The sequence below is a fragment of the Schistocerca cancellata genome, chromosome 8 (assembly GCF_023864275.1).
Source record: "Schistocerca cancellata isolate TAMUIC-IGC-003103 chromosome 8, iqSchCanc2.1, whole genome shotgun sequence".
Taxonomy (NCBI): Eukaryota; Metazoa; Arthropoda; class Insecta; order Orthoptera; family Acrididae; genus Schistocerca; species Schistocerca cancellata.
Genome location: NC_064633.1, coordinates 375,872,176 through 375,885,367, shown reverse-complemented (window position 1 = coordinate 375,885,367; position 13,192 = coordinate 375,872,176). Strand labels below are relative to the sequence as shown.

Genomic DNA, 13,192 nt, shown 5'->3' with positions numbered 1-13,192 from the left:
AGTATAACATATACCGTACAGTTAAAAGGAAGTCACGCTTGATCAAGGTCCACGTCACTTTCCATTTTTGACCAGACATAACGTCTGAGAAAAGAAAGAAAGAATAATAATAATAATAATAATAATAATAATAATAAATTATTATTAAAAGACAAAATAGATTTAGCTGCTTTTGCTTCATTGCCTTGTGATAGATTTAATTGTATCTAACAACTATCCTGTATCTGATTAGATTCACATCAGTTGCACCAACCACAGTGCTTGTTGCCCAGTTGAATGACTCTTCTACAAGTCAGTTCATTTTTCCAAATGGATGTCTCTGCCTTTGTATCCCATTGTGTGCACATTTCATGTAACTCTACTTTGATGAATGCATCTGTTCTTTACCACCTGAAGCAGTACATGGCTCAGTCACATTAATGTGACCACCACCAATATTTGAAATCAGTGCACAATAACCACTCACAGAAGGCAAGCGGCAGCACTAGCAGTGGCGGGTGTATAAAGCATGTCAGGTGGACATGGAAAACAATGCAGAAATGGAGTGATTTATCTGACATTCAAAGGGGCATGATCATTGGCTTCTGGGGCAAGGGTGGAAGCATTTCTGAGAGGCCAAATATGTAAACTGTTTCCATGCCAATGTGATTAAAGTGTGTCGCAGATAGCAAAATGGCACTACCCAAAATCAACGTTTAAGGCAGTTGTGGTGCACTGCGGGCCATAGATGACATTTGTGAATGATGGGTGCGGATATGTGTACAGGTGAACAGACATGCTACTGTTGAGCAACTGACCATACAGCTGAACCAACGGGCTATCAGTTGTGTCTCCTCAATGATCGCTCAGCGAACATTGAAGCTTATGAGCCTCTGTGACAGGTGCTTGATTCATGCACCCATGCTGACTGCTGTTCATTGGCAGTGAAGCCTAGAATGTGCATGCCAGTACTGCTGCTGGACTTTCACTGAGAGGTGACAAATGCTCTTTCACATGACTCACATAGTGCTTCATCAGTCAGATGCCCATTGGCGGTTGGCGGGGACAACATGAGACGTCTGAAAGAAAACACTTTGCAACAGTCATCAGAAGTGTCCTGGCCAGATGCTATTTCCTGGGTGATCTCGTTATTCTGGAAGGCTCACTGGATCAGCACAAGTATGCATCTATCATAGGGGACCATGTCCACCTCCACATGCTGTTTGTTTTTCCTTGGTATGATTGGATCTACCAGCAGAACAATGCAACATGTCATACAGCTCACAGTGTACAAGCATGGTTTGAAGAACACCAGAATCAGTTTACTGTACTCGTGTGGCCACCCAACTCCCTGGATCTAAACCGAATTAAGGATCTGCAGGACCATCTTGAACAGGCTGTTCACGCCATGGATCCTCAGCTGAGAAATCTGGTGTAGCTGGCCATGGCACTGGAATTGGCATGGCTCTACATTCCTGTTGATACCTGCCAGAACCTCATTGACTCTCTTCCTGCACATTTTGCAGTGGTCCACACTGCAAAATGTGTTATTCAGGATTTTGACAGGTGGTCACATTTATGTGACTGGGTAGTGTACAACTCAGTATTAAGTTTTCCTGTGTCATAATTCCACTGCTCCATTATTCATCATAAGAGTCGTTCTGATTTTTCCTCTTTTTGAAACTTATTTTAAAAGATGTGATGGCTTCTGACTGTTATTTACTATGTGGGGCCAGTCAGCAATGTAACACTTTTTTTTCTCTGTGAATTTCACTTGAAAACGTGTGGCATTTGCTGTAGGACAGCATGGAATATTCTCGCTTCAGACCCTATAGTTCCATGAAGTTCTGATAGGTGGTGATGCAATACATAGTCTTCAAAATGGTGTCTGTAATGGAGGTGCAGTCCAAGCAGAGAGCTGTTATTGAGTTTCTTTTGGCGGAAAACCAGAGCATCGCAGACAGTTATAGCTGCTTGCAGAATGTCTGTGGAGACCTGGCAGTGAACAAAAGTATGGTGAGTCATTGGGTGAGGCGTCTGTCATCCTTGCAACAAAGTTGCACAACCCTGTCCACTCTCCTGCAAGCTAACTGGCCGACAAAGCTGTGCTCCTGCAGTGTTGGATACACAGGCACACTCATTAGAGGCGATCGATGGATCACAATTGGATGCCTCGCTGCTTAACTGGCCCTCTGTTGGTAGTGCTGACACATTTGTTTGCCATTTGGGATGCTCAGAGGTGTGTACCTGCTGGGTTCTTGCTGCCCAACAGAAGATATAAGAGCACCAAAAAACCATCTGTGCAGAATTGCTTGCACATTACGAGGCTGATCATGAAATTTTTTGTCAAACGTTGTCACAGGTAATGAAACGTGGGTTCATAACTTCAAACTGAAACAAAATGGTAATTCATGGAGTAGCACCACACCACCTCTTCTCTGAAGAAAATATTAAAAGATGCACCCTCAACTGGTAAAGTCATGGCAACGGTCTTCTGGGAGTCTGAATGGATTGTTCTGTTTGATGTCCTCCCTCATTGTGCAACAATCATCTCTTAAGTTTATGTGCTACCCTCATGAAATTAAAGGAATGACATCTGTGTGTTTGTAGCCACAAAAATGCAAACGAACTTCTCCTTCTTCAAGACAACTCAAGGACTAACACAAATCTGCGCACCCAAGAAGAGCTCACAAAACTTCATTGGACTGTTTTTCTCGTCCCCCCTACAGCCTAGGTTATGCACCTTTCTACTTCCATCTGTTTGGCCCAATGAAGGATTCACTCCACAGGAAGCAGTACATGGATAGTGGGAAGGGTATTGGTGCAGCAAGATGTTGACTCCAGTGTTGACCAGTAGAGTGATACCATGCTGGCATAATGGCCCTCCCAGTAAGGTAGCGTAAGGCTGTTGCATTCAGTGGAGATGATGTACAAAAGTAGGGTTTTATAGCTGGAAGAGTTGGGAATAATACTCTATGTTGGAATTCTGAATAAAACCAACATGCTTTCAGAAAAAAGTGTGTTGCATTAATTATTGAACTTCCCTTGTACTATCAATTTTTCTAGTTTTATTGCTTTGTAATATGTACATTGTACAGGTGTTTTTCAGGTTTTTGGCCAGGAGATGATTGTGAATTTGGTCTAACGTCTTTCCATACAAGAGGACACTTGTATCACAGACGAGAATTCTGTAGTACTTACGATGAGGAGGAAGCTTTACACAGTCAAGCAATCTTGGCTTCCTATGCATGGCTTCTGGCACAAGCCTGTTACAAAGGTACAGTTCTAAATGTAATGTTTATGTTGTTAGAGCAGATCAAATATTCTGTTGAATATTAATTTGTTGTTTGCTGTAGAATGTGATGAGTTGTGTTGTTTATTAAACCTAGTAATTTTGTTACTTTTGTTGAACTCAATTTTAGTGCATTTACTTTGGTGAATGTGCTAATTTTTATACTTTTTCCCCTTCAATTAATTATATTCCAGTTTAATTGTTGAAGCTTAGGATTGATATCACATTTGTGCTATTCACTGATACATACAAAATACCTTAGAATAAATGTGTAAGTGCAGGGTTGTAATTGTTATCTGTGATAGTAGCAGTCAGGAAATTCTGATGAGTTTCCCAAAACATTTTTCTAATGCTTTAACTTCTTTTAGGTTTCTCTACATACAATGATGTGACTTATCCGTTTGTCACTCAAACTGTTGTAACAAATGGTCAACTGTGGTCACTTTATACCTATCAGTTGAACACAACCTTGGTACATTCTGAGTATGCATTAAGGAATGAGGAATGCAATTTCTGCTGGGGTACAGCCCCCTTAAAACTGTTTGAAGAAGTGAAAGACACAGAAGTTGTAGGTAAATAAGACTTGATACTTGTAATATACTTTTTATATTTTCTTTGTATGTTTGGTTTCCATTATTTTTATCAGTTTTTTAAGGCCTAGTGCTTTTCATGATGCATCATGCAAACATCATACTATGTATTTTATAATTTCGGTACACGTTCATTTAATGTAAAATATTTTCTTGGTTAGTATCCAGATAAAGTGCAATTGATGCAGCTACATAGGGCAACTTGTATTGATTTTTTGTTTATGCTCTTGCTATAATGCTAATAGCAGTGTTCTTCAAATTCAGTGCTTGAGATATTGTTCAACTTCAGAAATGTATTAAATTTGTCTTTTGTAGTCCTTAGTTGGTTCTGCACTGGAATGTCACTTCTCTTTGCTTTTTCATTAAAATTTATAGTAGTTGAAACCTTGTCAGTATTCTAGTAGCAGATATTTCCATAACACAGGATGACTAATTCCAACACACAGTTTTTATTTTAATGTTTCTCTTAACGTAGTTAGTTCATTTAAAAAAAAAAAAATCTCAAAATAAACTTGCTAATCCAACAGATAATTTCTTCAGACAATGTAGTTTATTTTCACAGAGTCACAGTAAATCAAATGCGGGCAGTCTTTTGGTAAGAAATTCAAAGAGCAACTGATTACTGCATCACGTTTAGTATAAGTCATTTACAAAATCTTTTGTTGTTATACAATTACAGTGCTTAAATTATGATCACAGGGAATGAGAACAAAATGACAGTACCTTTTTGTGGTCACTGGCTATCAGCTAAATGCTGGTGCAGAAATGGTGCACTTCCAATAGAGTATACAAAGCTATGTTGCTCCAATCTCCACTTTTTCAACATGAAGCAGACACAATAACTATTTTGTAATTATTTCCAAAATATTTATTAAGTGTGGTTTTTTTCAGGGTGTATACGACTTGGGACAACCGGGAGATCCGGGAAAAACCCGGGAATTTTTTCTTCCAGGAGAAAACCGGGAAAAACCCGAGATATTGTTAGAATTCCGGGAATTTTTCATTGTTTCAGCTTTCAGTTAAATTTTTGTAATTTTGACTGGTAAGAACCGATACTCTAACAAAGAATATTACTGTATCCCGCTACTGCGGAATAATACTTCAACAATAAAACATAAACGAGATAAAAAAATTAAAATAACTTAAATTGCAAAGGAAATGCACCATATACAATGACGACACACAGTGCTCATGCAAGCGTCTGCCAAATGAAAATGTGTCAAAGGCTTTAGGAAGACTATGCAGCGCTTCATAACAACAAATTGCCTCCAATGAGCGTGAAGTCACAATTGTTTACATTCGATTTGTTTTAGCAGTTACGTGCGGGCTCATGCGCATGCGCAGTTGAATCATGTTTGAATAGTAGATTCTCCCGCTTCTGGCTATAGGAATGTGGCTGTTGGCTGTGCAAGCAGCTAGATGCTACTGGGAAAAGGGTTGCCAAATTCATATTCTTGATGGGAAAAAACATGTTTCACAAAGCGCCTAGCATCTGGCGCATGTTTGTCTATCGATTATTCATATGATTTTGAAACGCTTCCCTGTTGGTTTTTGAATATTTTTGAACACATTTTAAGTTGATTTCTGAATGAATCATAAGTTGACTTTTGAATGCATGCATAGTGTATGTGATGTCTCTGTCAGGATAATCCTCGTCGCATCTAGAAATAAACTTTCCGCAGACAAAAGGGGATGGGGCTATACGAGCTGAGCGGAGTAAAGCGGAATGGATGACTGCCAATCACTGTCTGATCATGTGGTTGTTTGGGTTTGCGAATGATCAGCATTGTTATAATTACTAGCGAAATCCATAGATTCAGACTATCAGAATGGAAATAAACGACTGACAGGAATAACAGGTGAGAAAGATTACGTATTATCTTCTCTATGTGTCCAAGAAAATGAAATTTTGACAGAAAATTTTTGGCCAGATCGCTACACTAGTAAGGACCAGTAGTACAGTCCCCGGCTAGCAGCCATGTAAGTTCTATTCTGGAAGTAATGTGGAAAACGTGTTGTTCAAAAACGTAATAATGCCTAACCGGAAAATAATCGCAGGATAACTAAACCTATGATTCTGGCAAGGTTGACAGTGGCAGCAATAGCTACAGAATTGGTGATGACAAGATTGTTTGTTGGAACGAGGAAGTAGAAGAAACGGGGAGATCACACAAATTATGGAAGAATAAGACGAATCCAAATTTATATAAAAATTTCGTAATACTACTTTTCGATCTCATGCTTGAGAAGCTGGTGCATATGAATGAAATGTGAAACTATTTCCTAACGTAAAGCTTTTTGCTTGTGATAGGCCTAATAGGCATTTGATATTGGCACTTCATGGAATATATTCTGTCGTGTTATAAAAATGGCCATTTGTGCCAAAACAGTCTCATTTATTTGGTGTGTTACAAAACTGCTGCCATATTAGAAATGCCTATTTTGTTTTATCTAGCAGACAGTGGCAAAACAGAGGTAATCAGATTGAGAAACCACACCAGTCCTGGGCATTATTTGTATTAACAGCTTTTTCAGTATTAGATAATGACATTTCAGTTTTTCGTGTAGCAAAACGTTTGACGAACTTTGATGAGGTAATAGATTCTTTCACAGAAAGGAAAGCACGCCATGTAAAGCTGTAGCAAGATTAGAGAAAAAAAAAATGCTGGGACCTAAGGTTTGAAGAAATGTGTGATTTCTTGCTTATCTCTTGTCAGTATTGGTTTTATATATCCTATATTTAATTTTATGTCACACAAAACATCAAGTTATTAACCAATAGGCAGATTTTCTGAAGAGTTCTTGTTCTCTCGATAATCCCATCCGCTATTAATTGCGAGATTTTTTTAAAGAGGGGCATGCTGTCAAACCGGCCAACCGGGAACAGGAGAGGCACCACAGGACATTTCAATTTCCACTCTCCTGAGTATAGTTTGGACATGCAGTAGAAAAATGCTTTATGAAGAGGCGTGGCACTGCACTTTGGCATACTTAAGACCAAATAATGTGTCTTACATGAATACATATGTTTTGTGTTTCAGACTTTTCAGAAAGATGTGCGCTACAAGATGAACATATTTTGAAATTTCGTTTTTTTGTAGTATTGACCCGGTTTGCAAATGTCGTAGATCCGGGGTTGATGCGCAGAGCCGTCTGAGTTATAGTGGGGAGTCTCCACGTGGCCCGTGTTTACATTTAGTGATTTTGCTGTTTCCCCTTTGTTGACTCTCATGTCAAATGAAGACAAAACGGATATCTGTGGCCAGGAGCTATCAGGTGAATTAAAACACATTCACATAATTACAGAAGACTGAAATATGTCACTAGTTTCAGATTTTATTTTGTTTCCATCTTTCTGACAGTCAAGCATTAATCGCCTTGCGGAACAATGAAGTTATTTTTGTGTGTTTGCTAAATAAATTTTACTTTTGTTAACCGTTTCCACAAAGACAGTCAATGTATTTGAAATGAAATGTTTAATTCCACAGTACTGGCTAGTTTCAACTGTTCGCTGCATTTCAAGTGCACCTTTTCATTTTCTAGAACGTACAGCATTATGCCATAATAAAAAACCAAACATGATATAATACAATTTGGTGCTCCAAGAAAATTTACGTCCCAAAAACCACACTGAAAAGTTTAATATCAGGTAGTGGTCTACTTTATTGGGAATCTGGACATACGAATGTGCCCTTTAAGTATGCACTTTAAATGTGCACATTTTATTATGGTTCACGAAATTCCGATGCTCTTGCAGTATCCTCTGATGTCTTGTTTCTTTTATGACATAATGTATGACCTTTCATTGTTTTACATGTACGTATATATGAGCTTCCTACGTCATGATAGCTACCCAAGTGCTGTGTTGCCTGTTATCTGCGCTCTCTGGCAACTGCTGAAACGAACCTATTTTTAACAGGTCGTGGGAAAATATTGCGAATAGTGGTTTGAAAAGCGTTACTTTCAAAGCAAATATCCTTTTACATAAGTTGAACTATGTGCAAGAATGTACCATTAATTGATTAAATCACAGAGCATTTGACTCTCATTTAAAAATCAACTCTTTGATGACGAGCCATTTAGAAGAATTTCGAACCCTGAAGATCAGACATTTATGTCATTATTAAAAACTTTACTGGCACATTTGTGTGATATATCTTAAAGTGTAACACGCGTAGAAGAGATCAACCGTGTATGTGAAAGCTTAGCTTCTCTTGCAGCTTGAGACCAGTATTATATGTGAAAGCTTTTCTTTTCTTGTAGCAACATGATGTATATTAATTTAAATTATTAACTTTCCTTGTTTTTGTGTTCGTGCTACTTAACAGTGGTGTTGCTGTTGGTTGACAACACCAACCTATGCTCTGAATATCCTTTGTCATCGGCTGGCGAGACCATGTGACATGAGCTACAAATAGCTTACAAAAGTGCATCGAAATCTCGATTTCAATTATTCGGAAAGTAACATGTGGTGTTTGGTGGAATTTTAATGTATACATTCGTAATACGAAAATACACAGCGTAGATGTTGCTGCACATCAAAGATATTTCCAAAACATGGCTTTTTCCCTGAGTTTAATTTTCTAAGTGTGAGGAAATTGTACGCCGTGTATAAAACCATAACCATTCAAAGGATTGATAAGGGAAAATATACTGTCACCCAGGAGAAAGTGTATTTTTAACCGGGAGAAACCTGGGAATTTTTTTTCCTTGTCCACATATACATCGTGTGTTTATAAACAAATATTTACCTTAAGTCGCTCGGGTGGCAAAGATGGCAGTGTGATCAAAAATTCTGCCACACTACAAGCTTACACCACTAAATATAATATAATTAACTAACAAGTTCTAAATACAAAAATGTAAAGCCAATGTGAAACCCTTAAAAATAAATAAATACTTTCACAACATCTGCAGTGTCATGCTTTACAATCGTAAGCCATTTAAGGCAAACTACATCATGAATGTCTGGTTAAAATAACTTGGAATTAGTTCCTACAGCTACAGTTATTAACATCACAGTTGAGCTGTCTGCTGTTGCCAGTGCACTACAATAAAGTGTCAGTTCACTTGCAGTGTTTGAATAGTATGGTGTTAGTGGGCACAACCGAGTGCCTAGTTAACTGTTACTGGCCACTTTGGGCGAAAATGCTTTCTGCCATTCTAAGAAGTCTGCTCTCTTCATATTCTTGACATATTGTCAGTTGGAACAGTGACCAGTACACTTTAGAAATAATGTATGTTTTAATCTGTAGTTGCAATTTTTTATTTTGCCTAGTGGCTACCAGTTACAGTACCATCCTCGGGTCATCCTCTGCCGTGCACTCATCTTGCTCACTTCCCAAGTAGGTGTGACACACATACTTCGGAAGCAAGCATGGCGGCTTCTTGAAAAGAGCTGACCAGTGAGAAATTTCTTCAGTTTGGAGAATAGATGGAAGTTTGAGAGATTCAAGGGAGCCAAATCTGGGGAATAAGGTGGATTTTCCAGCACTTCATAGTGCAGATCTCTCAATTTCCCCATTGCCAAAACACTTTTGTGGGCAGGTGGATTGTCCTGACGAAATACGATTTTTTTTCTTTTTTAATTGTTTTGCTGAATGCTTGCATCCAGTTTCATTAGAAGTTGAGAATAGTATTCTCTAGTTATGGTTTTACATTTGTCAAGATAGTCAACAAAATTTCTTTTGCATCCCAAAACACTGATGCCAAAATCTTTTCTGTCGATGGCACCGTTCTCACCTTCTTTGAATTTGTAAGGCTGGCTTCTGTCCCATTGCATACACTGCTGTTTGGATTTGAATGAGTAGGGTGAATCCATGTTTCATCCACTGTCACAAATTGACACAAAAAGTCAGTTTTTATTCAAACACACCAAGAACTTTTCAGAAAGCATCAAGCAAATGCGTTTGTGGTCTGCAGCGAGCACATGCACCATTAAACTTACGCAAAGGCTGTCTTATGTTCAATTGCTGGTGCAAAATATGACCAACATGTTCCTTTGATATCCCTAGAGCCTTAGTAATTTCACACACAATATGTTGATCTCCCAAAATCATATCATGTACTTAGTCAATTATTTCTGGTGTGCTTGCACTTTTTGGATGTCCTTTACTTGGATCATCATAGATTCTTTCATGGCCATGTTTAAACTCGATTGCCCATTTATTGACAGTGGAAATTGAAGGTGAAGAGCCACCTTACACATATACGATCTGCAAATGAATTTCTCTCTAAACATTCTTTTACATTTGAATGTGAGAAGAAATCATCATGTGAGTAGTGCTATGATCTCTGGGCGAGGCCGAGTACTTTTCAGATAGCCCTCGTATGCTTAAATGTATCATGTAATTGTAATTCAAAATAAAATTGCTGTATATTGTGATATGTTCAGTTATTATGTTTCAATGATCATGTTGCTCATTTTAAATTACGTGTCAGTGAAACATGCCATTCAACAATGACTACTATAGTGTTAGATTTTTTTACCTTAATCAAATGATTTAGATTATATGTATTACGAGACTAATAAATGACAATTCAGTGTCTACCACACTAAGCCTCTCCTACACTGAATTGTTTGTCCTCCCAGGCCAACTTGCTTATTCACAGTGACCACCAAAGTGCAGCTCAGTCCTGCAGTGTATTTTCTTGCATGACAATATGTTACTCTGTGTGCGCATGCGTGTGCTCGCGTGTTCATATATGTGCAGAGGCAAATTTATATTAGTTTTTCGGTGTATTATGTTCATTTCCATACATGTTTGTTTTGTTTTTAGGTTTTAATGACAAGCTGCTGAAGATGATCATTGCGTTGTACACTACTGCACCACAAGAGAGAGTGGGAGTGAACCTGCGGCCATATCTGAAAGAGGGGAAACATTTGGTTGCACTCATTGATGATCCAGAACGAAGAGAATGGCTTGAAACTAGGTTCAAACATATGTATTCTTGTAGACCACGAATGAGGTTGCCATATGAATTATATCATTGGGAGAAGATATACAAGGTGTGCAATAGCTGTTGATGGTCTTTTTTCTGCAAAAATTTAATATCATTGTTGTTGAATGTAAATGCTATATTAAATAGAGAGCTCTTCACAAAAGCTAGAACTAAATTAAGCTCCCCCTATTCATAGTTCAGCACATAATGACAGGGGGTGGGGGAGATGATGCAAAGAACTGAGGCAGAGATGGCAATAAATATTCTCTGTGTGCATTTTTCTTTTATTCCCTTTTTCTGTAGTAACTTCAACACTTCTTACAGTTTAGAATGTAAAGTCTGTATTATTTTATACATCATAGGTCTCAATTTGTCTTGCTCTACCAGACATATTTTTTATAGTAGAAACTGTATTGCAAACAAAGCTGCTACCAAATTAATTGTTCCTTCACTTTTATTAAAAATTCTCAGTAAGAAATTTCTGTTTTGTGGTAAATTTGATCTACTTGCTGTGGACTTTTCTTTTTGGCAACAAACAGTTGCTAAAATTCTCAATTAAAAATATCGTCACATTTGCCTCCTATGATTTCCCACAGCATATTGTAGTACAGCTGTGATTATGTGATGTGATTTCTATTTTAAAATGAAATTATTTCTGGTTCTACTTTTCTGCATTTCTTTTGGTGTGGTATTCAGTATTTATGTCATCAGGAAATTACATGTCCAATGCAGCTGTGAAATTCTGGAGGACATGTTCTTGTGTTGTGTTTGTAAATTAAATAAATAAAATCTTGAAATGTTAGCTTCCTCTTATGCACTGTTCATCAGCTTTTAAATAGGATTTACTAAACAGTAAACATCTGTTAATAATTAATATTTTCAAATATGAGATGGCATATCTTCTTTTCCATATGCCATTGCAAATGTAAGTTACTTCAGTACCTCACTATGCCTAAATTTACATAAAAGCATGTTCTATTTGTGCAGGTGGACCATAAAACTAGACCTATGGATGCTCGCAGACGCCCATTTGAGCTAGGCATCAATCCATTCAGACGTCAGTATGATGAACATGTACCAGAGTACATTCCAAAAAGTCTGCGGCCAGAGGAGGACAAGAAAACTAAGTGGAAGAAGACTTATTATCCATTGTCAGAAAATGATTACAAGAAAAGTAGCAAGTAGATTTGTGATCTACAAATTTGTTATTTTGTAAGCACTGAATATTGTGAATAAAGTTGCCAAAAATAAAAATAAAATATATTATGAATATTCTTAAGAATTTGCTATTCCCATGAATGTCTCACAATACTGTTAGTCTATGAGGACTTCATAAAGACTTATTTTAACAATGCCAAGGAAAGATATAGGTTGGGGTTGGGATGGTCTGCTGAGACATAAAGTTTATAAAATTCAGCTGTAGATTGTGTTTCACCTTTTATATGCAACTACCACAAGATAATCAATTTTCCTCACAATGTAACTCAGGATAGTTTTTTGTCAAGAATGTGCACACTGATAAGCCAAAACATTATGGCCACTGCCCTCTACGACATTGGATGCCACCTGGTGATGTCGTGGGAAAGAGTTGCAGTAACAGAAGTATGTAAGCAGAGCAGACACAGAAGGGGGATCACCCTAGTGAAGATATAGGCTGCAAATGAGCAAATCCGTTGAGATAAGCGACTTTGACAAACGGCAGATTAATATTATGCAGAGCCTATGAACAAGTATCTAGAAACGTGCAAAGCTGATTGAATGTTCATGTACTACTGTCGTGAACATCTATGGAAAGAGAGATAAAGGACAGTGAAACTACCACCAGGCGCTAAATGGTTGGATGTCCACAACTAATCACAGAATGTGGGTTTCGTGGGCTTGTCTGCTCTGTAAAGCAGGGTAGTTGGTGATCTGTGACAACTCTGCTGAAATAGCACAATGCTGGTGCACGCACAAGTGTTTTGGAGAACTTTGTTCATCATACATTGTTGAGCATGGAGCTCCACAGCAGATCATCCATAGGTGTTCACAAGTTGACCCAACAGTGTTGTTACTTACGATTGCAGTGAGCATAGAACCATCAGGAATTAACTGTTGCTTAATGGAAACATGTTGGGCTCTTAGTGTGAATCACATTTTTGCTACACTGGGTTAGTGGTTGTCTCCACAAACGCCATTATTGAGATGAACGGTAGCTCGAAAAGTGCAGCGCACCACGGAGGCAGTCTGCTGGGAGCAGTATTATGCAATGGGAGACATTCTCCTGCACTTGCATTGGACATGAGGTAGTAATCGCAGATGTGCTGACAGCTGGGAATCGCCAGGGGGGCTCGGCGCTCTTTGGCCGGTTTGTGCTTGGCTACTGCTGGACCCCAGCCTTTGCAACATC

The 13,192-nt window shown here is 38.2% G+C and overlaps 1 protein-coding gene across 1 annotated transcript in view; it reads left to right on the top strand.

Annotated features, from left to right (window-relative positions):
- The window catches only part of LOC126094449 (28S ribosomal protein S30, mitochondrial), a 77,932-nt gene extending 65,870 nt beyond the window's left edge, over positions 1-12,062 (top strand). Inside the window, exons 4-7 of the mRNA XM_049908820.1 lie at positions 3,089-3,256; positions 3,640-3,843; positions 10,641-10,870; positions 11,791-12,062. Coding sequence (XP_049764777.1) covers positions 3,089-3,256; positions 3,640-3,843; positions 10,641-10,870; positions 11,791-11,988 — 800 coding nt within the window. The 3' untranslated portion in view covers positions 11,989-12,062. The remainder of the gene's footprint in view (positions 1-3,088; positions 3,257-3,639; positions 3,844-10,640; positions 10,871-11,790) is intronic.
- The last annotated feature ends 1,130 nt before the right edge of the window (positions 12,063-13,192 follow it).